Source organism: Pimephales promelas, chromosome 25 (assembly GCF_988280905.1).
Source record: "Pimephales promelas chromosome 25, fPimPro1.hap1.1, whole genome shotgun sequence".
NCBI classification, from domain to species: domain Eukaryota; kingdom Metazoa; phylum Chordata; class Actinopteri; order Cypriniformes; family Leuciscidae; genus Pimephales; species Pimephales promelas.
This window is the reverse complement of record NC_142793.1, coordinates 17,787,724-17,815,594: the sequence shown is the minus strand read 5'-3', so window position 1 is coordinate 17,815,594 and position 27,871 is coordinate 17,787,724. Positions and strand designations below refer to the sequence as shown.

General features: G+C 37.3%; 1 protein-coding gene across 2 annotated transcripts; it reads left to right on the top strand.

Annotated features, from left to right (window-relative positions):
• Positions 1–8,347: 8,347 nt before the first annotated feature.
• Positions 8,348–25,151, top strand: kitlga (kit ligand a). Of its 2 annotated transcripts, none has more exons than XM_039646889.2 (10): positions 8,348–8,778; positions 16,750–16,857; positions 17,490–17,546; positions 17,641–17,796; positions 18,275–18,485; positions 19,072–19,107; positions 21,889–21,977; positions 22,073–22,147; positions 22,440–22,496; positions 22,603–25,151. In XM_039646889.2, the coding sequence occupies exons 1-9, from the start codon at positions 8,764–8,766 to the stop codon at positions 22,485–22,487; spliced, it is 795 nt and encodes a 264-aa protein (XP_039502823.2). In that variant the 5' UTR covers positions 8,348–8,763; the 3' UTR covers positions 22,488–22,496; positions 22,603–25,151. The 2 variants fall into 2 exon arrangements, with proteins under 2 accessions (XP_039502823.2, XP_039502822.2); XM_039646888.2 differs by having other exon boundaries at positions 8,359–8,778; positions 22,073–22,185.
• Positions 25,152–27,871: the final 2,720 nt, after the last annotated feature.

The window sequence follows — 27,871 nt, the reverse complement described above, 5'->3', positions numbered from 1 at the left end:
GGCTCAAATCGATCTAAATATCGTTCTAAAAACAGGGCTCTTGGAGATGCATTTTTCAAAGTTCAGCTACTTTTGACTTCACTCGCTGCGCTCATGTTCGAGATGTTGTTAATCTCCATGTAATGCTATTCATTCGATAAAATGTTTTATTCAAATGACGGCCCTAGTTGTAATGCAACAAGGCTTGGAAGCAGTTTCACTACAGTAACTATTAGGTAACAACAGTGTTCACACATACAGGGAAACCAGTGTGGTAACTTTACTCTCAGAAGTACTGGCGTAAATCTAACAGCATTACAACTGGGCCTCCTAATCTGAGTTGGATTGCTCGGATTGGATTACATTAACAGATGTATAGGCTGACTAAGCAACAAATCACCTGATAGGCCTTGAACATTTTGTATTAGTGAAAGTCTGTCCCCACCTGCCAAGAGATTTATAAATCCAATCTAGGAGCGGTTGACGCCATTTCTTGTCTTCATTGGAGGCCTGGAGCAAACATGACTCATTGAGGAATCATTCCCCCAAACTGAAAATTGTCACTATTTACATATCCTCAAGTCATTCCAAAACTCAAAACTATGATTTTCATTCTCCCTTAGAAAAATTAAAGGAGAAATTGTGAAGAATGTCCTGGCTGCTTTTTTCTTTGCTGTTACAACGAATGGGGACTAGTCTTCTGAAGCCGAACGATTGTTTTATGTGAGAAAACAAAGTCTCATTCGCTGATAGACTTTTTGCACTGATGATTGAGTTGAACGAATCCCTCAATCATTGTGAACTGCATCAACAGCAAAAAAAAAAAAGATTCCACTCAAAAGAACAATTTGTTCATTAATTCCACTTTTATGCCGCTTACTGTAATTTATTCCAGTTGTGTAATAATGCAACATGTTGTTCAAACCGTGCCAGACGCATAAACTAATGTCTTGCACCTGCGAAACACCAGTATCCAAACCACTTTAATTAAATGAATGAGTATGATGCCGGGTTTGTGACCTGCTCTTTTCTTTATACGGGTTCATTTATGTGATTTTTGAAGGTATCGTCCCAGTCCTGAGCAGAAACACTGAGCTACAGTACATTGTTGTGACTTTTGCTCTGTACCTGTTCCAATAAGTCCCTTGATCCAGCTTTACCCAAAGGTACATCATATTGAATTATCACCAGCAGACCAAATGGCCACCAGCTGGTACTTGAAATCAGGCAGTGTATTTGGCTCTCATTTGGTCAGTAAAGTTATCCAATTAGGGTGGAACGCTACAGCTGGCCCTCTGATAGTGCATCAAGATGTTAACACCTATGCAGTGATTGCCTACAGGTGATTACATGGAAATATTTTGGGTTGGTAAACCTGCTGAAATTACGTTTTTATTTAAAACTTTTGACTGCCCTAGTTTTTTAATTATTATAATATATATTTCTTAGCATATTCAAATAATGTTGCTTTGTCATTGTATTGTTATTTTATAATAACAAGAAAATCTAAAGATAATTGTCTGTTATTATTTATTCATTTGAATTCTTAAAGGAGTAGTTCACTTTTAAAAAAAAACTTTTGCTGATAATTTACTCAACCCAATGTCATCAGAGATGTCCATGTCTTTCTTTCTTCAGTCGAAATGAGAAATTAAGGTTTTTGATGAAAACATTCCAGGATTTTCTCCATATAATGGACTTCATTGAGACCCTTATTCATCGTCTGGTGTCGTTTAAAGCCCTTTGAAGCTCCACTGAAACTGTCATTTGGACCTTGAACCGTTTGGTTCCCAATGAAGTCCATTTTATGGAGAAAATCCTGGAATGTTTTCATCAAAAACCTTAATTTCTTTTCGACTGAAGAAAGAAAGACGTGGACATCTTGGATGACATGGGGGCGAGTAAATTATCAGCAAAAGTTTTTTTTTAAAGTGAACTACTCCTTTAAGTAAAATGAAAATAAATAGCATGCTTAGATTATTTTTTTGTAATCTAAATATATATCATTATTTATTTTCATTGCCTTCTGTTTATAATGCTTTAGTTTGAATTTTTTATGAAACTGCACATGCTCTTTTGTTCTTAAAAATGATACTGTTTTGAAGCACCAATTTTATGGCAGGAATGTCATTGTTTTTTTAAAAAAAAAGAAATATCATTATTAATTTTTTGACCAATAGTCCAATTTTCTAAACAGGAAAATAAACTTAATTGCGGAAAATTTAAAAATGTCTCAATGTTTTTTTTTTTTTTTTTTTGCCTTACCATGGAGTCAATAACTCTTAAGCGGTCTTAATAACTCTTAAGCGGTCATGTTTTGTTATCCATTGCACACCTACAACTTGTTGTAAAGCTGGCAACAGACATAACAGCTTTATTAGTTGAGGGAAACGTGTGTGTTCTGAATTTCTCAATTAAATGACATTTGATAAGTTAATCCTTAAGTTTGTGGCTTTGGGTTCTGGCAGGGTAGTCAAGCATAATTAAGTTGTTGAATAAATCCCTCACTTTTTATGAGATGTAATGTTTAGACATGACTATAATTCTAGAGTCACATGAAGAAAACAAGAGCGGTGCCTGCAACACATGTTCTCAGGGATTTTTTTACATTTAACTTTGCAGACATCATATGCTGTCTTATAGTTAATTAAAAAAAATACTAATAATGTAAAGTCTACATGAAACAGAAGTTTCGATTGTCTTTTCTTCCGCCATTGCAATGTATGAAATGCTTCTTGCACAAGAAAAAATGTTGGGCGGGACTTAGTTTTGTCCATTGGGAATTGGTTGAATGGTTGTGGTTTCCCATTGGTCGATCTCATGGATGTGAAAGCTTGTCACACTAAACCCGCCATCAAAGAAGAGAAGAGATGACGCTGAAAGAACGAGGGGAGGGAAGTTACTTTGATTAAAGATTACACTCTAAAAAAAAGGTTCTTCAGAGGTTCTTTGCCGTGGTCATGGTGCTATATAGCACCACCGGTTCTTCGGTGGTTCTCTGGGGTGGTTAACGTCCTCTATGGCACCTCTTATGGCTCTACATAGCACCATATGACAAAGATAAGAGCTATATAGCACTTAAAGTGGTTCCCCTATGATTACAAGCCAATGAACCACTTTTAGTGCTATTTAGCACCATTTTTTTAGAGTGTACAAGGGCACATTTTTTTTAAATCTGCATGGATAAAAAAAAACAAGAATTTGCCATTTTTATTTCATAATGATACATTTTTTTTGGGGGGGGGGGGGGGGGGGCAATTACATTAGCCTACATAATAGCAATTAAAATGTTTGTTGTGACAATATGCAGTATAAAAACTGTACTAGTGTTTTATTACCTTGGTAGCAACCAGCAAGTTTCTAGTAGCCAACTTACTTGTGACTAAACCACCCCAAATGTGCTGTCTGCCAGCTATAAGCCTTTTTCTCTTGGGACAGAACCATTAAAGTAGTTTATGATCAGTGGTTTATGCTGGTGCCACGCATTATCTGGATGGGGAGGTCTTCACACAAATCAAGTTCAGCACTTGTGATGTTTTTTTTTTTGTTTTTTTTTTGGATCATGTGAACCAAGGCTTATCAGCCTTGCCACTGTCCCATGTGTTTTAAAATTAGAACAAAATAAACAGTTTGACAAATTAAAGTAAGGCAATACGCCAGAACGAACCAAGAAAAACAGTTGTTTTAGCGATGTTTTGCTTTTCTCTGCTTTGTTAATAAATGAGTGAAAGTGGCTGGTTTTCTGACTCAGTGTGAAGGAAAGAAGAGGTGACGTGTTGCCGTTGTCTGGATTTTATCTCTTGTATTTCTTGACTTGAATAAGGAATGTTGTTCATTTCAGTTCTTGACTCAATATTTTAAGCTGAAGCAGTGAACCAAATGACATTGACATAGCCCTGAGAGCTGACTATTGGAGATGGATAGTTATTTGGGTGGGTTGCAATAAAAAAAATGTTTAATGAATATCTCTCTTATTGACAGGGAGCATATTTAGACCTTCAAATTACACTTGTGTTCTTCTAGCTATGCTGCGCATACCAACTCTTGTCTTTCTGCGCTCTCCTCCTCTTTGGGAACACCCTGCTCCAGCCCTCCCAACATGTGGTATTACTTATAGCAGTAAATTTTGATGTATGGGAACATGTAGTAGCTTAAGAGAGGCTTTGGTCTCATAAAATAGTGGCAGCAGTTATCTCCAAAAATACTTGGTTAAATATTTGAGATACATTATCTTCTAAATAGATAAATAAATAAATAAATAAATATTTAAATAAATATGACTATTTAAAATAACAGTTTTCTCTTTGAAAATATTTTATGTAATTTATTCTTGTGTATGAAAAAGCTGAATTTTCAGCATCATTACCCCAGTCTTCATTGTCATTTGATGGTTAAAAACATCCATTATTATTATCAATGTTGAAAACAGTTGTGTACTTTTTTTCTTGATTCTTTGATTCTTTCATTTCATGTATTCGAAATATAATATTTTGTAACATTATAAATGTCTTTAACGTTTGATCAATTTAATGCATCCTTGCTGAATGAAAGTAGTCATTTATTTTAATAAATCCACAACTGTTTTCAACATTGATGAATAATAATAAACAGAAAAGTTTATTTTAAGCAGCAAATCAGCATATTAGGATGATTTCTGAAGAATCATGTGACACTGAAGACTAGAGTAATGATGCTGGAAATTCAGCTTTGCATCACAGGGATAAATTATTCTAATAAAATAAATGCAGCCTTGATGAGCATAAGAGACTTGTTTTAAAAACATTAAACATCATCCCAAACTTTTGACCGGCAGTGTGTATGTGTGTGTGTGTGTGTGTGTGTGTGTGTGTATATAAAGGTGTGAGAATAAACACACACGCACATGATCGTTGTCATGCGGTAAATCCGGCAAACTGAGGAACAGCTTTGACATCATCAGAGCTTGTGCAGACACTCTTGAGAAGCTGCACGTGCTGAGTCCTCCGGCTACTCTTGAATGGCTCTTGCGGTACTTTGATAGCACTGCATCAAGTCAGCCACCGATCGGTCTGCACAGAGCTGCATGAAGTCGAACAAGCCTATAATCTCCTGAACTCCAAACTAAATGTCAGAATGGGAAAGAAAGGTGATTTAAGCAATTTTGAGCGTGGCATGCTTGTTGGTGCCAGATGAGCCGGTCTGAGTATTTCACAATCTGCTCAGTTACTGGGATTTTCACGCACAACCATTTCTAAGGTTTACAAAGAATGGTGTGAAAAGGGAAAAGCGTCCTCCGGTTACGACTGTAACCCTTGTTCCCTGAGAAGGGAACGAGAACTACGATGAAGCAAGCGCTCCCAGGCAGGAGAAGGCGTGGCAAAGGGACGCAGCTCTCGTTCCCTTCTCAGGGAACAAGGGTTACAGTCGTAACCCGAGGACATTCCCTTTCGAGAGAACTCAAACTGCGTCAAATGACACTTTGGGGGAACGAGTACCCACTATGCCCCAATGCGCCCTGCCTGCCCTAGTGTGAAGCTGCTCAAGAGAGCCGGGTGTCGACGGAATGCCCAAACCGTTAAACCTAATAAAGATGTGTGGGGTAGCCCATCAAGCTGCATCGCAGACCTCCTGGATGGGAGCCCCTGCGAGAATGGCCCTAGAGGACAGCCCATTCTCATCCCAAGGCGTCACGCCTTGGAAACGTTTTGACCATGCTTCAATATCTGACGCTTTAGGCACCCTTTAGCGTCAGTTAGATGACGCCCTAGGATCGCGTGTAACCCTACCCCAAACCTAAACTACCCGCGGTAGGTTTTAAACCTAAACCTTTTCCTTTAGCGCCAGTTAGATGCCACATTGGCTCCTAAGGGACTGCCTCTTGACGGCCCAGAAAGTCAATGAAGAAAATGTTTAAATATCCCAAGTGACAACCGTGGCTCAACTATATGTTTATCAAGCGACGTGAATACTTTTTGTGCGAAAAAACAAACAAAAATAACGAGTTTATTCGACTATTTCTTTTCTTCCTTGTAGGCCAGAACGAGAATTCCTTAGATTTCCACGACGCATGCGCGAGATTTGCTATCTGCTCACACCAGCTTAGATCGCAATTCTCGCGCATGCGTCGTGGAAATCTATAAGGAAGTCTCGTTCTGGCCTACAAGGAAGAAAAGAAATAGTCGAATAAACTCGTTATTTTTGTTTGTTTTTTCGCACAAAAAGTATTTGCGTCGCTTGATAAACATATAGTTGAGCCACGGTAGTCACTTGGGATATTTAAACATTTTCTTCATTGACTTTTTGGGCCGTCAAGAGGCAGTCCCTTAGGAGCCAATGTGGTAGTTATACAGCTCTCAAATTTAATCAAAAATATCTTCATTTGTGTTCCGAAGACGAACGAAGGTCTTACGGGGTTGGTACAGCATGGGGGTGAGTAATTAATGACTTAATTTTCATTTTTGGGTGAACTAACCCTTTAATCTCTGAAAATTTCCCTTCACATGTTCTAGGGGCTGGCTGATGGGAATACATTTTTGAATAGACAGTCATGATAAGCCTGGAAGCTAAAAGAAAAGTCTGAAAGCCCCTGTTGTTTCTTGGTAATGTGCTCTCGAGGGACAAGTGATGAAGTGATACATTTTGAGTGTCGAAGGAAATGAAATTGCAAGATTTCAGCGGCTTGATTAAATTAGTGTCTGTCATGCAGGAGGTGATAAATAGTCTGATCTTAAGTTACACATGAATATCAAGAAAAACAGGCAACAGAAAATAAAAGACGATTAAGTTATCACTCCTACATGAAAAGATGCACAAGGGGAGGTGAAGCGAAACTTGTGACAACTTGATGAGAGCAAGAGAAAGAGGAAAAAGCTGTAATAATAGATGAAATCATTATCAGAGGTACGACAGTGCATTAGTTCATTGGGCGGACATACCCATAAAACAGCACATTTGTTGCAGAAAGAGTGCAAGCGAATTAGTTAAAGGTTGACACTGAACACTGTTCTGTAAGAAACGCAACAAATAAACAGAGAAATGGTTGCCCTGCACTAGAGGGGAGTGGGGTAAGATGTGCCAGTTTTGTTTTGCTCAACTGAAACAACTTTTTTTATAAAATTAATAATTATATGGCATCTTTAACACATGTGGGCCTTATGTATCAAGTAGCAGCTTGCCCCATCCCATGATGTCAAAGGATAAGTTGATCAATTTATTTTTAAGTAATAAATAAAACATAACTGGCCCATTTGCAAAGCTCCATCCCTCTTGGTTCATCAGACAAACTTTGAAGAATATCCCACAGGAACGAAAACAGAAATGGATATTTTTGCAAACAAAGTAGTTTTCAGAAAATGTCCTCTTAAAATGTGCTAGAAAAACTGATTAAGTTTTATTGTTTTAGGTTTAGAGAATACAATTCAAATAAAGCATTTGGTGTGCTCTCATTGTGTTAGTAGGGCAGGATGGGGTAAGATGGGTCAGTGGATAAGCTGTCACCTAGTCTATCTTTCTGATCCCTGAGCTGAGATTCACATGAGAAAAGTTTTTTATTTCAAAGAGTATTTGCTACACTGCAGGTAGAATTCATTTTGTGATGAAGTAGCCTATAGCCTATTTTAATAATTATATTTTAAATTGATTTATTAAGTTCAACTAATATAATAAGCTTTGCCTTTAATAACAGGGAATATTAGCCAACATTTTGTTTCATTGCAATTAAATATTCTGAATAGCCTATTTCCTGTTTGCAAAAAAATGAGACTTTGGAATGGGGCTATGCATTAGCAGGCTACATTTCTATTTTATTACTTTTTTTAATTTTAGGTCATATTTTTAGTCGTACCCTAGTTTAAACTCCATCTAATTTCTCCTTGCCTAAAGGGTAACTTAATTTTAAAAAACAGATAGTTTTAGCCAGAATACTGTACTACTGCTGTAGATGTCACTGTTTACCTCAGTGCTAGCACACGTCTGTCACATTTGACCATTTATAACACAGAAAAGTGAAACACGTGTGCTACATGAGATTTGCAGTAAAACCAACAAAATCACTTTGCTACTATAGCTAGTTTACACTTCATTTACCGGTGGCGAAACTTTGAATGGTCTTTTTTTATTCAAAATTTGAATATTGTTTTTACAGTTTCCATAACAAAATCTAATTTAGCCGTTTGTTTTGCTCTTCATCGTCTAGGTTAAGACTTGTTGTTGACATATCGCAAGCAGAGAAATAATAAGATGCAGTAAAAAACGGTCCCCGTGATGAAACGTTTTCCAGAAAGATACCAAAAACCACTAAGCATTTCTATTACGCCTCAGAGCTAAAACACTCCACAGCCATAAGCTACAAAACATCTTACAAACTATCTGCTGTCACGACGAGCCATAAACAAGCGACCCCATCCTGTGAAAATTAGCAGGAAAACATCTCCTTTTAAATAAATCTGAACTGGACGTTTTATGTGGTGATTGTGAAATCGATTGAGTGAGACCCAGGGCAGTAGACGACCGAGAGAAACTGGGGTGGGCGGGAGTGCGCAGAAGTCACACGATAAAAAGGCTTTGCTCTTGGGAAAAAAACTCTTGATTCTATCTGCAGCCTTCCGTTCTCCAACGTGCGGTATGAAGCGTCTACCTGGATACTTACCATCATTACGCAGATTTAGGTGACTTTCTTTCCCTCCCGACTTGGATTCTACTTTATTTTGGATATGTTCCTTTGGGATGAAGAAAACCCTTTCCCTGCCCGCCGAAGTAAGATAAAATAGGGTTTCGCTGACATTGGAGTTACTCCTCTCGTTCCATATGAAGAAGTCAAACGTAAGTGAACGGCTTTTGCTTGAACTTTGCTAGTAATTTAGCGTGAATCACGTGTGATTTGCATTTGTTTTTCGCTCCGTTGCGCGTGCAAAACTGCGCTGTCTGCAGAAGGTAACTGAAGGAAATGTAAATGAATACAATAGCATGTTTATATTACAACACGTTAAAGCGATAGTCTTCGTCTTGTCAGACTTTCTTGCATCGAATTTTAAGTCCGCATTTAATTGGTAGCTTAGGTGGGGGTGTGAAAGGAGCTAACACCTAATGGTTTATTTGAAATTATCTTGTCGCTTGACATTATTAAGTGCCTTGATTTAGAAGAGGCGGATGTCATTATAACAAAAAATGCTCCCATCAACTTAACTTGTCACTATTCAGTAGGCTAATCTCCTCTCAATTTGCCTATGAATTTTCAGAATTCGGTCAAACGGTCGAAAGTGCAATTAAATTATCACCTTCAAATTGTTTGAAACATGCAAGGCAGGAATATAAGCTTCAGAAATGATCTTTTTATTGACATTCAGACAAGCCTATATTCTCGACAAAATTTGTTCTCTTTTGAATAATATGACAATTAAAACATGATAAAATGAGCAATAAAGTCCTTGAAAAAGGATAAGAGCAAAATAACTAGTCTACGATAAAACGCAACGACCTTTGAACGTAGGCCTAATAGTTACACAGGTGTTAGCCTATATAAACATAATGTGAAAACGAGATTTTCCTGATACGTTACTCGATATTTTGGTCATGTTGTACAATGAGAACTAACCCAGTGGAAATGGTTTTCATTGACTGTGGGGGATTATTTAGTCGTAATGCATCGTATCTCGACCAGCATCAGTAACGCGTCGCTTACCCTCCTTTCCTTGAAGTGAACTACGCCAGGCTTTGCGCTTGTATGCCTATTGTAAATTATGAGCATTCACCTGAAAAACATTTGCCTTGGTGTAAGGATATTTTTACTCTCACTTCAAGGCGGCTTATTCTATAGTGATGTATGAAGAGCAGACATAAGTCATTCCCCTTGCACCTTTGTCCTGCTTTGAATTTGCATTACCTCTTGCTGGGAGTAAGGCAGTTTTAAGATGATTCATTGGTATGAAATGTTGGAACATTCACTTGCTTCAGTAAAACACTTTTTTGAGTAGGCTTGCCTACCATATAATTATTTAATTTCAACTTCAGGAGTTTTCATCAACACTCATAAATCTGTCTTCATAAAGTTTTTATTTTATTTGAAGAACGGTTAGCATCCATGGATCCTTTCCATTGCACAAAATGTTCATTATAGTGGAAAAAGGTTTAGATTATTAAAATGTTCTTTAAAAAAAAAAAAGGTTATTTGAAAGAACCTTCAAGGTTCTTTAAGGGAAACCAAAATGTTGGTTCTTTGGCATCGCTGTGAAACCCCCCTTTAGAAACTTATATATTATATTATATTTGAATATCATTGCTTTTCTTGTTATTATCACTTGTAACATTATTACACAAAATAAAGTTAATCACTGGCAAACATAAGCACAGGAAGCTCTCTCACACTGTACACGTGACAGTTATGATTTCTGATCAAGATTGAGGCATTTCATCTTGTGGTTATTCTATTAGAAAGAATTAAGTGTATGAAGTGGGTGCAGCTCTGTTTCAGTGCACAGTATTCTGTGGCTGCAGTTAAAAAACAAACCTTGTATGTGAATAATAATTGAACTTTTTTTCCATCACCCGTGACAAACATCGGCCCTTTTGCCAAAACTACACAATTATGTGTAGCATCTAGCTTGAAAGCAAACATTTGATCATGTGCCAAGCCCAAAGGCAAAAGTAAGTGACAGTTTGCAATGTGACTATGAGGAAGTATGTTCTGCACCAAAAACTAGCAATCTTGAAGTAGGGGAAGATTGGGAATTTTGCATTATTGAATTTCCTTTTCATGAGTAACTAATACCAGATGTTTGTCTGGTATGTTCTTCACACATGTCCATATGAAGCGCATGCTTCTTCCTGGAAAAAAAAAAAAATGGTGAAATGTGCAGGTATTTTGACAGTTGGCATTCTTGTGTATAGACTGTATTTTATGTACAAATGTGATTTGTGTGTTTAACCTCTGAAATTAGACATGCAAAATCTTATATTAGCACCTCAGCTGTGAAGTCATTGCAAATAAAATGAGCCATTCAGTAACATGTTGTATAGAGACCATAGCAGTAATTCCATTCATAATCTTTAAAACTGGTTTTAATGATAACAGATCTTTTAAGACACGGCTAGCATGCACAACCAGATTTTTAAGCAATGGCATATGCTTGAGTATGAGTCATAAGTCCTTTTTTTATTTAGAAATTTCAATTTATACATTTAGTTAGCAAATCCCTAGAAGGTCCTTTTACTCTGCAAAAGTCTTAGTTGTAAGTACCAAATGTAGTTAATATGGGAGGTTGCAGCATTACCCCAATAAAGATAAAACACACAGATGACCTACATTATTTGCAGTGCTTTATGTGTTGTCCATCAGTTCTCTCATAATTTGGCTGTCATGTGTTGTTGTCTTTTCCCATCATTTAAATACTTTGTTACTTCAATCAAATGGTGTACTGTAGATAACCATTTATTGAAGAATTATTTTTGATTGTTTGATTGTTGTAGTCTACTAAAGCAAAAAGCACATTTTTCTCCCTAAAATCACTGTATAGTTACAGTATAATGTTTTTTTCCCTAAAAACTGCAGAAATAGCAATATAACATGTGAAGACAATGTTTAATAAAATTGATGGACAATGTTGGGGTAAATGGTTGGCCATTTGCCAGGATCTTGGATTTTCTGGATATTGCTAGAAATGTTTTTGTGATGCAGTGAAGTCATTTTGCTTGGGCTGTAGCTGAACAATAGTGTGCTGTTGTGTCTACGTTTAAGAAAGTTTATGGGCCGTAAATCTGATTTTGTCATATCAGATGATTCGACTTGTCCTGTTAAGTCACTGACGAAGGGAAGATTTTTATATTGTGTAAATTAAGAAGCAGAAGTCCTCTAGGCAATAAATTACCCACTAACCCAAACACACAATGAGCTGAGTCAGTGTTCAGACAAAAAAAAAAAAAAAATTGGTACATAAATTAGTTAGTACATAAATATGTGGTTTGAAATGAGAAGATAAAGTAGCAGAAATTACCATTTGTGTTGTGGGTTGAGCCATAATTTAATGGAGCATTATCATTGCCAACATCATTGCAGCCATTCCATGAAGCCTGTTCACCTATTTACTTTGTTTCCATATCCTTTTAGTCCTTATACTTACCTGGCTTTGACACAGGCTAAGCCTAGTCCAAATAAAAAGGTTTTCAATAGCGGATAGCCATTTACAATAAAGGGTGAAACTTCATCCGTGTTTGGAAAGAGCTTAATTGCATAATGGACTCTTTAAAGTGAATTGAGCCCAATGATAGAACTGAAATCACTAGACCAGCAAATAAATCTCTTGCTTTCATTGGCGCACTTTGTAAACTGGATGTCAATCAAATTAAACTCCGAGCATATAATATGATCCTCATCATTTTTTTTATTTCTGTGTTGTGTGTTCTATTAGCATAGCTACTTTTCGTGGTTAGTTCCTGAACAAGGCCTCCCTCCAGGACAGGCTATTGTTATTTTTGCTCCCACCCAGTCATAGAGTCCCTCTAAATTAGCTATCAAATAGGCAGATCACATTTCATTGGACTCCTGTGGCACTGTTGCCCTTTATTTAAACACTCATAAGGGGACAGTGTAATTGATGCTTCCCCAGCTAGTGTAAATCCGCTATGTCTTTTCCAATTCTTTCGTTTGGCTTCAGAAGTTTAGCAGAACCCAATGACTTTGACTTAACCGACTAAGAAATAGTACGAAGCACAGAAGTGTATAGTCATGGGTGCGTGGTGAGGACGAATTAAACATTCTTCTGTCTTGGCAACATGAGAGAGCACATATATTCTTTGGGACATGTGATAGCATCTTTAGCTAGTGTTTATTCGGTTAGCCAGAGGTTTGTAAAGTGCACCTGAATGTCTGAGTGCAATTTGCTGAAGCAAATTTGATTTGAGTAGTTTTTGAGTGGATACTGGTCGCTGACTATTCAACAGAGGCTGAAACGATTATGCTAGTTTTCCGGCCACTGATGTTTGTCCTCTCGCTATTCTGGCCTGCGTAAGTTGATCACATGGCTTTACAAAACCGTCTTCCGGACTCACATCTTGTCACTTTTTAAATCAAAATGAAGAGACTGTATGTTAAGTATCTTTAAGCCTTTTCCTTGTAGCATGAATTGGTAGCATTTGTCGCATTGCTAACACGCAGCTAGCGGATATCAGACATTGGGATGCTGCTTGTATTTGAATTATTAGACTGATGTACACCATGTGATATATAAGTGATAACTGTGAAAAGAAAGAAGATGGATGGTGACTAGACATTTTTCCGGGCACCATGTGTTACACTGGGCTCTGTTCTTACTAATAAGATTATGTAGTGAATGGTACATTGTTCAGAATGAGCTTGTACGTCTGGGGAGCTTGCAAAGTTAATAAACCCTTGCGATCAAAGTGTCTGGTCAGCATGACTCTGGTGATCATCTTATTCTCTAGCTGACAGAGTTACTATAACACACGATGTTCAAAAGGAAGGGTGGAGTTTGTGTCACTGCCGGTGTTTAGATCAGCTCATGGTTAGCCATAATGAGATACTGTTCTTCTCCTGTGTCCAGCTAAGTGAAAGTCACCTCTTTCGTTTAATCTGTTGTAGCTAACACTTTCGAGATTTATTTGTTTATCATTCAGGGGTCTATATCCTATCAAAAGCCTGTTTATTTAGACTAAGAGTTTACAAGATATTTGCACTTGGGAGATATAGTCACGTTGCAGGATATTACAGGAAAAAGGGCAATTGCAATGTCATGTAATCTTGCAATTGTAACTTTACAATTATGAAAAACAAAAATTAATTTGAGATATAAAGTCATGTTGTATAATTTTGCCATTATAGAAAAAGAGTCACATTATGAGAAATAAAGTCGCACTGTAAAAAAATATTTTCAAGATTTGTTATCACAGCATTTTTTCTTTTGTCAAATCAACTTAAATAATTTATTTAGTTCAGATAACTTATTATTTTTAGTTTCTGATGATTAAATCAATCTCCTTCATTGTATTAACTCACTTTTTCCATTTCAATCAACTTAAAATTTTAAGGCAACCAGGTTACTTAATTTTTGAAGTTAAACTAACAATATTTTTTACAGTACACAATTATGAGAAACTAATTTGAGACTGTGATATAAAGAGTTGAATTGTGAGAAATAGGACTAATTTTCTTTTTATTTCATTTTTTTCTTAGGCAGAAACATGAAAAGCTAATTATAGAGCAGAATAACCCTATTTTGGATCAAATCATTAGAGCTATTTGTAATGATTTGTTACCTGTTGTATTTGACATGTTGTTCAGCTGATCCTGTCATCGGTTCACTTTGCTTACGCTATATTGATTTATGACAGTCGGTGTTAAATATGAGGCAAGAGAGTTTGAATGGTTCACATTTAAATTGTGTTTGTTGAGTTGATGTGTCTAAAGTACTTGCTGAAATCATTGTTCTTGCTATGAAGACACTTTAAAGTCTGAGAGGAAGTAAAATGTTGGATAATATAACCAATAAAACATCTGGGCTTCCATATGTTGCTTCAGTCACCAAATTTCAACAAATCCTGCTCATCTGGTTCACAACACGCAAGAGCCCATTACAGTCTCCTATGATGCTGTCTGAAAGACTTGCTACAGATAAACTGCTTGTTCGAGTACATACTAAATTCCAGATGCTGTAGCTTTGTTTACTTTTATTTGTAGTCCAAAAATTCAAAGCAAGACCTAAGCATTTACATATGGTTAGTCTTATTTATAGTTTGATGCAAATAAACATGCCCTGTTTAGCCAGGTAGAAAATTTTAGGAGAGTTAGTTGGAAATATATAATTTCCCTCTTATAAATTTGTAGATTTGCTTAAAAAGCCTATGACCTGCCTAACAGTATCAATTTAATGTGAAATCATTGATGCCATGATGTAATCGGTGATGAAACAAGGCTCTTCCTTATGGCTGAAGGTAGGACTTATTTACCTTTAAATATGGTCTTCAAGAAAACAAACTGGTTGCATGGAATTGGAGATAGTTTAAACTGGTTATCCAGTGTTAATGAGATATTGTAGTTTATTAAATTACATTTGTAGTTTAGTGGTGGTGGTGCTTTTATTTGCATGCTGTTTTTATACTGTCAATAAATTCATTTAGAACTAGAAGTTTAAATTCTGTAAAAAAAACAAACAAAAAAAAAACATTAAAGCACCACTTCTCCAACCATTCATATTTAGACTAAATGTTTTTGTTTTCTTTTTATTGAACTGTGTCTTACTGTTTACTTGAACATCCTGCCATGGTGTTCGCATTTTTAAGATGCTATGTCACATTTCCTAATTAATCTAAATATCTAATGAGAAAAAGTGTAGAGGTGGATATTTTATTTTATTTTGAACAATGAAAAGTGTAAAACAGCCAATTAAAATGTTACTTAGCTAAAACTATTATTAAATAAAATGCTAGGCTAAATAGAATGTTAGTTTGCTAAAACAATGGCTAAATAGATTGTTAGCTTCATACAACAACTACTATTGCAAAATAAGACAAATAGAATGCTAGTTTGTTGAAACAACAGCTAAATGGAATGTTTTTGGAATCTCAAAACTATTAAATAGAATGCTATTTTTTGCTACAAAAGACAAATAGAATACTAGTTTGTTAAAACATTTGCTAAATGTAATCCTAGTTTGCTAACAAAAGAAAAATAGAATCTTTGTCCAAACAATGGCTAAATACAATGTTAGTTTGCTAAAACAAAGGCAAAATAGAACGCTAGTTTGTAAAATAGAAAAGACTAATTGCTAGTTTGCTTTAAAAAAAAAGTCTAAATACAATGTTAATTTGCTAAACCAAAGGCTAAATAGAATGCTAGTTCTCAATGATGGTTTGCTACAAATAAATAAATAAATTAATTAATTAAAATCGAACACTGCTTGCTTAAAAAAAGACTAAAGAATAAAATGTTACTTTGCTAAAACAACAGCTAAAAAGAATGCTAGTTTGTGTAAATAGGTTAACATTATCCAATAAGCCTGCACAGCCTTAGTGATATCAGTAAAAAAAAAAAAAAAAAGGAAAGTGGTTTCAGATGAAAATGATTGCATGTTAATGTAAAAATTTACTTTGGAATAGCATGAATCATTCGCATTAAGAAAGTAAATATGGTCCGTTTTGAACGATTCATCCATTTTACATGAGACCCCTGCAACTGCTTTTTTTAAATGTAAATGCCTCCCTAGAAACGCATTGGATCAGGTCACGTGATCCCAAATCCCAAAAGAAATTTTCGAAAATAGGTAATTGCAGGGCATCAATTTTGTAATTGTGCAATTATATACTCAGAGCATCTCGCAGCTGAACAGCCTTTCCTCGAAATATTCTGCTCTTCACCTCTGTCCGCTCCCTCTCAGAGCAAAGCCGAAACTCTTTCTTTTACTGGCCCGTTTCTCCTGACAAGGCTCATGCATTGTTTGTCTGGGATCACCCTTGTAATCAGGGCTAAGAGCAAATCTGCCTCTTGTTATGCAACAAGCTAAAATCGCAGGTCTGGAAAGAGTAGAGCAAAAGCTTTAATAAAGCTCTAAGCCACCATGGGACAACCAGCTTTATAGCGGCGGAAGGGAAGGAGAGTTTGCTAGACAAAAACGTTCATTTATTCTAGTGAACCCTACCCGGATATTCTTAAAATAGCAGTGAAAACATTTTCCGCTTTAACACTCCTCTGAACAATGAGATTATAAATTAGGACACAGATCTGTATTATTAAAAGAATTCAGATCTATTAGCCTCAGACTGATCTTTTAATTCTTGTTTTTTCAGATTTGGATATGCACCTGTGTCCATTTATTGCTGTACATTACAGTTGCTGCCTATTCCAGTGAAATAGGAAATCCCATTACAGATGACATCAGGAAAATTTCTTTGTTGGTAAGAGCTCGGACATTCTTATCTCTCCAGTGCCGTGGGTTTTTTTTTTTTTCGTTTTTTTTTTTCTGATCTTATTTTTTTGAAAGACAAAACAGCAAAGGCTGATTTATCGATGCTCAGGGGAAAAGAGCTCAAATTTATTTCATGTGTGTTGGAATGAAAACTGCAGACATATGGTTCAAAGTATGATAATGGAGTCGTATACATAAAGAAATGCTTTTCTGCAGACAGTCTCTTTAGAAACTTCAAAAATCATTGGCTTGTTGAAAGTATTATTGAGTTTATCGCTTTGTTTGAACTTGTGTGTTGTTTAATGGTATTCACTTTCCTTTAGCAAAATATTTATTATGAATTATGATGCAACATCACTGTGCGTGCCATTTGCTGAAAGGTTGATGACCAGTGATTAAAATGTAGATCTTTTGAAGTAAATATGTAACATATGTTGGTAGTTTTCGTTACTATACATAAGCCAAGGTTATAAAGCGAATTACAGTAATTCTTTGTTTATATTGTGGTTACTTAATAGTCGATTTTCCGTTTTGCATTTTTATTGATGATCAAATGACCATGTGCAGTGTAGTATTTGGCACTTAGAATTGGCTTTTTATGATTTATTTCTCTCCCATTAGAAACAGAATATTCCAAAAGACTACAAGATTACAGTTCGTTATATACCTAAAGAAGTGGTGAGTTTTTGTTATTCAATTTTCGTGGAATCATTCACAGCAATAAAAGCGAGCAGGTTGATAACAAAGTAATGTCTTTCATTTTTTCTTCAAGAGTGATATGTGCTGGGTGAAGCTAAATGTATTTCACTTGGAGGTGAGCTTAAAAGGCCTGGCGCAGAAGTTTGGGAACATATCCTCCAATAAAGATAATATAGGCACTTTTGTCCAAATACTGCAAGAGATGCGGTATCACATTGGACATGGCTTGGTAAGTTACCTTAACCAATGTTATAACATTAAACAACCGTTTTGCATACCGGTGAAATTTCTTATGTTTTATTATTTTGAAGCCATTGTCTTTTCAGTAATGGTTTCTAAAAAAAAAAAAAAAAATGGTAGCACTTTATTTTACAGTCCTGTTCCCCATGTACGTACATACTACAGTATGTGCTTATTATAGTAATTAAAATAAGTGGGTAATAACTAGGTACTAACCCTGAACCTACCCCTAAGCCTAACATTAATCCATGTAGTTATATTACCCAGTAATTTCTTAGGTAAGTACACTGTAAGTACATGTACTGTAAAATAAAACGCTACCAAAAATGCAAAACATTGTAACTAATGACCAACTTTTGTAAATTGAATAATTTTGTGAATAATTTATTTGAATAAGCCTTAAATTTCTATTTCTATTTGAAAGTAAAAATCATAAAAATCAACAATTATTTTTCTGTACCTTTTAGGAGAATTCAATGCAAGAATTCGAGTGTCATTATGTAGAGGAGATGTGGCTTACGGCAAAGTATTTTGAATATGTGGAGGACTTTTTCAACACTGCCAATTCGTCGAGAGAGGCCGGCGATTGCGATCCCCCGCCATGTCCCACGTCCACAAAAACAACAGTAACGACAACTACAACGATGTCGCCAACGTCAGCGCAACATAGTACAAATGGTGAGGCGCATGTTATAACCAGCCTTAAAGGCCTTTGTACGAAGGCATGGACACCATTTGCAGAGTGTTGTCTGTGTCACTTTTTAATGAAGCTATTGAGAAACTGCAGAATGTCGTTTGCGGAAGACCGCCCATTTGCAACTGAGGTTTTAGATGTTAACACCCGCTTTTAAATCATATCTCTTGTGGCAGCTTTGGTTGCAATTTTCCGCATGTTGTGTGTGTGCGTGGGTGTATGTGTGTGTGCTGCATGCCTTTCAAACGAAGCCGCTGGACAAAACGAGAAGGCAACATGTTTTTGTCAGCCCTATTATGACAGAGTCTCAGCTGAGTTTCAAAACCAAGAGATGCTCCCTAGTGAACGGCATGAAAGGGAGAACAGAATCGAAGTCCAATTGTCACCATGTTGATTACAGAGCAATCTTCAGATCTTCCCAAGCGCAAGCTCTTTCTTTCTAAAAGTGGACAGATCAGATCTTTCATGGGGCGGAGAGAAAAGGAGATTGTGTCCGACTTTTTAAGCATCTAACAATGAACGGTTTCTATCTGCGACTTTTAATGCTTCTCTGTTTCTGGCTTTCTCTAGAGAAACGTAACGGTTTGCCTGATGACCCCGAAAAAGGTGAGATATCACATAAATGTCTTCAGTCATCACTATTGTGCTCTTCCAAGGGATAGTTGATCCAGAAATGAAAAAAAAAAAACACTTACGTATCCTCATGTTGTTCCAAACCAACCTACATGACTTTCTCTCTTCCCTGGGACACAAGAAGAGATACGTCTATTTTCCAAATGATAAAATTGAATAGGGAATAAGGCTGTTTTATGCCTTTTTTTTGTTTAGTCTTATTATGTTTGTGGGGGAATCCAGGAACAACATGGAGTTGAGTAAATGATGACAGAAGTTTCATATAATTTTTTACAGGTACACACTGTAACTTTTGGCTCTCTCGCCATTAATAAAAACAAAACTGCATGCATTTTGCAGAAACACATTGTTTTGGTTCTGCTCTGCATGAATGTGCAGATGAATATGGTTCTTTCTCATAACTAAAAAAATACATTGAGATTATCCTACTGCTCATAAAACATGCCCTACTAGGCTTAAGATCCATAAGATGGAAAGGATCTCAAGCTGACTAGCTGAAGACATTACTGTAGCTATACCCATTAACAGGCATGGTACTTCCTTGAAATTAAATTCCAGCACTGCGCTACAATAGCCCATAGTGAAATGATCCTGCACAATAGATAATGTTTTAAAATAAACTCTTCTAGAGAGCTACATATGGCAATTTATCTGTTCATTTCCAGTCCCTCAGTTTTTGCCATCTCCGAAAAGCCAAGCCAATGTTGGTTCTTGTTTTATCACAGGCTCGTTCTTTTTTTGACAGCAGACTCTCCTCAGTTCTTTAAAGGGTGATTCCTCGGAGGTTCGAGATATAGCTGCTCCATGTAAACCTTTTGTCACTTGTTGTGCCAACTAACCTATGCCACTCGCCACACCATGTATGCGGCAAAGTAGCCAGAGCAACTTTTCTTTATTTATGGATGTGACGATATATACACACAGGCGAGTGACGTATGTACGCAATTTTCTGCGAAAACCATCTTGCCAGATCTAAAGTATAAACACTTATAATAGTATAGTAAAAAAAAAAAAAACACGTTTTGAAAGAAGGATTAATGATGTATTGAGTCGTTATTTAAATTTTGTTCATTTTTAACAAAAAAAGTACATAGTGTACCATTAAAACATTTTATTAACATTTTAATAATTTTATTCTTCATCTTATTTTATTTTTGGTAATCTATTTCTTTAATATTTGTTTAGAGGTGCACATTTTTAGGCTGAAACATTTTTTGTCACATACAGCAAACATCTTCTCACTATCCGCTAGCTGCCGGTCTCCTGAACACACTGTAAAAAACAAACAAACCAAAAAAAAAAAAACTGTGCAAACCTGCACCAGGAAACATGACAAATAGTGTTCCACCCAATAACCGATAATAATAATGATTTGGGGGTGAGGGTTGGGGAGTTGGGGGGTTGGTGCTTGCACATGAAGGGGGGTGTGGAGGAGAGAGAAGCATGAAGAGGGAAGTTAGCTAGAGGAGAAATGTCCTGGACAACGACAATGACTAACGTTAGAATTATATTCTCTTGAATTTTGATACGGCCGACACACGGACAAAAAGACGACGTTCTGATGAACAAACAGCAAGAGAAGGGGTCCCGAATTAATGAGCCCGATCTCTTGAGAGTTTGTATCTATAGCACAAATGTCATTTCTCATGCCATTTATACTCCAAAAATAGTTTTTGCGTGTATATGGAACGCACTTTATGGCGTATAATAAGTACGAACTCCCCATCCCCCTTCCCCCTTCCCCCTAAACGTACCCAAGGGGTTTTCAGTGCGTAGCATATGCATGCAAAAACAATTTTTGGCATATAAATGCCACTAGAAATGACAATCGTGGTATAGAGACGCACTTTCATGAGACTGTGTTGGAATTAAAGCTACACTGTGTAACTTTTTTTAGTTTATTCTTAGCTAAAAACACTTAGTTCTTTCAAAAATATATGTGCTCATTAATGCACATTTACTTCGTTCAAGTAATAAAGTATTCTCGTGAGTGTATAATATGCCATTGAAAATACATACGGGTAAGGGGTTCTAATGTCGGTCGCCATGTTGCCCCTCCATCTTGAAAGTACATTAGCCAAAGAGGGACATACCCGTTAATTCAAACTTCGCCTTTCACGTTTACGTTTGAGTTAACACTCATGGACGAGGTCGAACTGGAAGCCATCTTAATCTTGGACTACACTGGCCACCGTAGGAGTTAAAACGAAATCGGAATTGAGAGGAACAGAAACTAATATTCACTGGATGGTCATATACCTTTTCACCACTAGATGGGAGTAAAAATTACACAGTGTAGCTTTAACATCGGAAAAGCCTGTTTCAGGAAGCACGGAAGGGAGGGGGAGGCGACGGGATGAGGGAAGGCTCGAGCTAGCCTCCGTTTTGTTTGACAATACTTCGAACGTCAACAAGAAGTGACGTCAACCAACATCGCTAAGAGCACCTTTAAAAAAGACACTATCTATTGAGGAAACGAGGAATGACATGAGGTCAAATTTTGACGAAAATCAACGAAAAAATAACATGTTGAGTAAATCATGACAGAATTTTTATTTTATTTTATTTTGGTTGTTCCATTCCTTTAACATTTATTTGAAGAAAACTGTCACGCTATGTAGATCAGGTCAGTTTAGTTTAGTTCATAATTACAGACAGATGTTTTCGGCAAGGATCAAAGGTTATCTGGCTATCTGTCATCGTCTAACAAGTGCATATTTGCAAACTAATAAAACCAGTCTAATTTGTCTCTAGGGGCATTCCTTCCGAAAGTTGTGGAGAGCAGTCTTATGTCCCTCCTCGCCATCCCGTTCATGGCAGTGGTGTTTTTGTTGGTGTGGAAGGTATGTGTGCTGGCTTTCTCTGCTAAGCCTTCAAGATCACAGCATTTTCACTTTTTGTTCTGACTGGTATTGTTTTTTGTCTGTTTGTGATGCAGATTAAATCTAGAAGAAATGCCCCCCAAACTGAACAGAGTCCAGAAGAAGGTCCCGCCCTTTTCTCAGGAGAGGAAGTCAGTGTACCCCCATTAGATGTGGAGATATCTGAAAAGTAATGTTTGCAACAGTCGAATCTGCATAGTGTGCTGTTTTTTACACTTTCATTGACCCTTTAAAATATGTGGATACTTAAGTTATACTTCAGATTGGGCACTGCCTAAAAATAAATCAAATTAAATGTCACTATATATTGTTTTATAACAAATAAACACACACACATATATATATACATTTTAAGTGTGGCTTAAGTGGCAAACATTTTTGGATTCAGTTGTTTCACTCCAACTTTCTATTTTCCTTTTCCAGAAACAGATTAAATATTATCATGGTGGTGTAAATCCACCCCCATTTTAACCAACGCAGGTGAATAATAATTTCATAAGTTCTTAAAATAAATGAAGTTTTAACTTAACCTACTTTAACACACAAGCTGTTACTGATATATATATATATATATAACATTTTACAGTCACTGCTTCAGACGGCACAACGGACAGGAACAAACAAGCACCACCTCCGAAAGATTCTCTTACTGAACTTCTAGCTGTGAAGGACACATACAGGCCTGAAACTGCTCTTTGAGAACTGATGCCCTCTTATAAACCACTGCTGAACCCATTGGGGTTGATACGGTTGCTCCTTCTGAGAACTTCTGAGTCACACTTCATGCTCTTTCACACTTCCTTCTCCTCTCGGAGACCGCAAGGAGACTGTGCAGGAGGAATTAGATGAAAAACAGAACGAAAGCAACACGGCATTGGATTCACCCGGAGATGTCAAATAGCCAAGCGCATTTTTTCGAGCGCAGGATCCGCAGTTCAGAAGGAGGGCAGCCATTTTATTGCTTGAGAGCAGATGGCTATCGAAAAGGAGTTAAAGCAGAATCGACTACCTCCAGCTGCTCTGGTCCATCTCCTTCTTTCTTTCTTAATCCTTGTTCTCTCTCTTTCTTTTGGTCTGGGCGTCCAAACAGACGTCTTTTTTTGAGTGCTTGAATCAGTAAAGTCATTTTCAGATTGTATCGTCTGATTTGTGAATTGTTTTTATTGTCACTATAGACTGGTGGTGTGGACTTAATTTATTTATTTTCTGAATATGACATGACACCTGCATGGCATTAAATATCCAATGAGATGACCAATACACAATCATCTCTACCTTAAAAAATATCTCGCAATCCCTCGTGTAGAGTAAACCCTACGTTCATACTAGCTACAACCTTGTGAGTACCATTATAGCTCCTCATCTAAAAGACGGCGTTACGTGAATGACTTTTAATGCTATATATCATATATTAAAGTCTTTTCAGTAAATCCGCGATTAATGCACTTAGTTCCGCTTTACAGCTTTTTATAAAGTCTGTTGCAGTGTTTTTGAAGTCATTCTGGTGGCTGCTAATTTAATCGACGACTCCGCTTTTGTCAATGGTCATGAGAGTTTTATTTGATTTAGGATAAAAATCAGATTTTTCTTCCATTCCAGAAGCAAATGTATTAAAATACATCAGTCAGACTCAAGATCGAAACAAACTCAAGTAGTGTTACGTCAAACAAAACGACATGACTGTACACCAAAAAAAGAAGAAGAGAAAAAAAACGTATTCGAATACAGAAATTTATTTGGTCCTTTGATGCTGTCGGAAGATCGCGCTAACAGTACCGTAATAGAAAACGTACATGTATGCTTCTACTCATATTTTTGTGCCTTTTCATAGCATGGCTCTCCCTGTAAAGATTCTTTTTGGATAACCAGCCATATATTTATTACGGAAAAATTAATGTTATTGCACTAGTCATATATATATATATATTTAAAAAAAAAAAAAAATCCTCTAAGACATTTCAGATGACTTTCCAAGAAAAGCAGAACACAATCCGGTTCCGGCTTCGGTCTCCTGCTGAGTACGAATCAATTTATGCATGTTGACATCTGACGTCTTGCGCTTAATCTGTACATACTGATTTATGATAGCTACGGCTCATATAGACAAGTGCTAATGACTTAGAGACGAAACTCAGTGGAGATCAGATTTGATTTTGTACCCTGCTTTCTCAAACTGGTTGTAATGATCTATATCCTGTGTTGTGGGGAATAACCTGTTGTCTGCCCAGTCTTTGTTTTCTTAGAGCACGACAGTTTTTTTTAAGATACAGCATGTAATGTGAAGTTGACATTTGGTAAATAATATCTTGTACCGTTTAAGGTGGATGTTTACAGAGAATCGTATTAACATCGGCAGCGATGGAAACGTCTCTTATCGTAGTGTTCTAACAGTTTTCATGCAGACAATCATAGTCATTTTGAAGCTTTCTATGGGACATGTCAGTGAAAAAAAAAACTATTTACTTTTTCCATCCGAGATTTCCTGTAAACTGCTTTAGATCATCTCAGTGTAGTTCAGGGCAGTGCTGGTAATGTAACAGCGTGAGGTCACAGATGATAAACATGCAAGATTCATTTTTATGCTCAAATCGATTCTGGAAAACTCTGAACTAGAAGTTCAGAAGTCTGTCTAGAGGGTGATGATGCTTTCTTTGGCGTCTTTGTCTGTGCCCTGATAAGGAGTCAATAAGTAATAGTGACAGATAAGCTGCACCAACTTCAAAAGTGGGAACTATCCTACATCATGTAGGAATTGTTTGTGTGCGTATGGCATCGCCCCCAGTCTTAAGATCCCCTGAATCACAAACCAGAAACCATATGAGTCAGCCCGTGAAATTCCCACCACTGCCCTGTTGCTCCGTTTTGTGATGCTGAGATCTGAGGAACGTACAAGGGAACCATTTTTTTTCTTTTTTTTTTCCGATTTGGCACGTCCCAACTGTCGCAATTGGATCCTGCATCATATTTGTAAGACTGCAGAACACAGCTAGTCAGGAAGCCAGTCAGGGTGCCAAAAGTAAACAAGGAATTGTGGCCCAGTCATTGTCTGGGTGACAGTCTACTGTATTCTGTATTTTATATGAATATATGCAAATATATGTATGAGATGTGAATAAAGTACATTTATCCACCATTGCTGAGGCTTGGGTGGGCTTACTTCTCATTATGACTAATAAAATCATCATAATGACAGTTGTGCTGTCTGCTACATTTTTGATAGTTTCCTGTTTTCGACTTTGTTTTAAAAAAAGTACGTAAAATCCATTTGACGGGACGGTTCACTCATTAACTTGCAGAAGAAATGATTCATTTAACTTCATTGTAGTTCAGATAAGTGGCGAATCATTTTTTTTTTTGTTTCACCACAAATTAATTGATCTTGAATCCAGTCAATTGGAATAGAGTTTAACTATCTGATTCCTTGATCAGGTTGCAATGAATTGAGTAATGAGTAAAAAATGTATTGCTCAAAACTATTTTATGACTTCAAAAGACTTGCAATATCGATGTTGATTCATACTGACCACTTTAATGATGTTGTGATTGATCCACAATGATCAATCATCATACATTTCCTTTAAATTCTTGAAAAATTTGGTTCCCATTTTGTGTATAGCGTCAAAATTTCTTATTTTGTGTCTCAAGGAAGAAAAGAAAGAAAAACATGTAGGTTTGCAATGACATGAGGGTGAAATAATAGAATGTTGATTTTTGGCTGAACTCTTCCGTGTAAGTGTGTGTGAACTTTGTTGATCGGAAATAGCATGTCATTGTCACACGGTAATCCGGTTTGGGATTCAATTTCAGTCAAATTTAACTTTCCTCTTTCCTGTTAAATGGAACAATACATTTGCTATGTAATTATCATGAGGGTTTTTACTTAAGACATTCCAAAGCAGATCCATAAGGTCAAATCATGTCACCATTACAGTGTGATCAAGCTCCACAAGAAAAACTGTTTAAACACAGAAACTGAAGGAAAATAAAATACTTAAAGAACATTTTCCAAAAAAAAAAGCACTTGATGTTGAATGTTCTTAAAGTGACGGATCACCCAAAAATAACAAATCTGTCATCATTTACTCACTCTCATGTTGTTCCAAATTTGTATGTATGTGTTTTTTTTTTAAATGTAGCTTATTGTTTTGTCCATACAATAAAAGTCACTAAAGTTGTTTTGGACCCCATTGACTTAAACTGTGTGGACACACAGGTTGAGAATGACACTTTGGCTAAAACTATACTTTTAAGTGCTATTACTCCTGCAGCTTCTAAATCCCCCAATTGGTTCAAGACTGTTTATGGGCCCAACTACAAGCCTGCGGAGTGAAAAGGCTCTAAGCTTAAGATGACTGATCACACACCATCAGGGAGTCATTGCAAAAGTTAGGCTCAAGCTAACAAGAAGGAAGAGGCTTCCTGAGGTTATCTGGATGGTGCGTAATATAAACCTGCTGTGTGCAAATTCTCAAGCCTCTTTTACTGTTCCCTTGTTAACTCTGAAATTTTGCTCACTCCACAAGTTTACAACCTTAGCAGGCACCGAGTGTTGTAGAGGGGTTTAAGCACGAAATAGCGTCAAAATCATTTCAGTCAGTCATTCGAACTTGTTTATTTGTGCAAGTAAAGAATATATGGACAGTCATCTCTCCCTCCCATGCATGTGTGGGCAGCGGCGTCCCGCTGCGCAAATATGCAGGCGCTTCAGCAGCACGCTACAATAAACTCTGCCGTCTCTTGAATCTTGAACCCAGATTGCGGAAAGCATAATACAGAAGATAAAAATGGAAGCGATTTTGCATAACAGTCTACGGCTCATTCTCCTCTGCCCTGCTCGGCGGCCCCCTCGCCTCTACATTAGCGTGGGTTGGTACGCTGGTTGAGAGCCCAGGCAGAATGATGACACTATAAGCCTGTCCCCCTGAATGCCAGCCTCTCCTGTGACAGTACGTACATTAACAAAAAAGAGCTTTTGAATGTGTGACAAAGGTCTTTATGAATTTAAATGTGTGCGTTTTTTCTCGGCGGTGGGAATCGGCACAGGACCTTAGTCACAGGTCATGTGGTTTAGGGTTACTAAAAGCCTCTACCAATAGAGTTGTGTTGTGCGCTTTTTGCCCTTTTACAAAGCCCTTTCTGCAGCCGCGAGAGAAAGCACTCACCCCCAGGTGGGGAGCGGAGACGGACGAGTCAGGTCCCTGGAGGCCGTAACCAGAGGCTTATCAGCGCCCGACGTTGTTCTGTAATACTCCTGTGAAAGGCCTTCTCCGCCACCTCCCAATAGCTGCGTCTCTGGGCAGAAGGCTGTAATGGAGATCTCCGTGGCCCCTCGGTAAGCAACCAAGGAGCGAAAGGGGGGTCTGTCTCGGGATGAGGCGTCCCACTCCAAAGCCGAGCGGGGACGGTTGGAGAGATGACACGTAGGCGTGCCAGAAGAGAGGAGAGGTCCAGTGAGTCAGAGGAGAACGGCTCGGGTTCTCCTCAGGGGTCCCCCGCTGCGAAGCGTCACCTCACGGGGGCGCAGGTGGACACGCCCGGCATTCGAACGCCACCGCGTTTCTCACAGGCTCCCCGAGGAGTGTTTGTGTCATGGCTCAAAAGGATTGGATAAAGACCGGGAAGGTTTACATCAGTTCAATGACATTAAGATTAAAACCAAGGCCCTGCCGATTCAGCCGAGATGAGTAACCTGAGATTTCATGATGATATGACGAAGACAAATGTCCTGCATGGTCGGATAAAGATAAATGCAGTGTTACCGTGAGTCATAACCAACTCACTGCTTCTTGGCTGCTATGCTGATTGAAATCTTAAAAGTTTAGGCTTTCTTTTTGCCAGCTGAGACAACCGTTGCG

Coding starts and splice junctions, on each gene's coding strand:
- kitlga (XM_039646888.2), top strand. Junction 16,858..17,489: donor TCAGGAAAATTTCTTTGTTG/GTAAGAGCTCGG, acceptor CTCTCCCATTAG/AAACAGAATATTCCAAAAGA. Junction 21,978..22,072: donor TGTTTTTGTTGGTGTGGAAG/GTATGTGTGCTG, acceptor TTTGTGATGCAG/ATTAAATCTAGAAGAAATGC.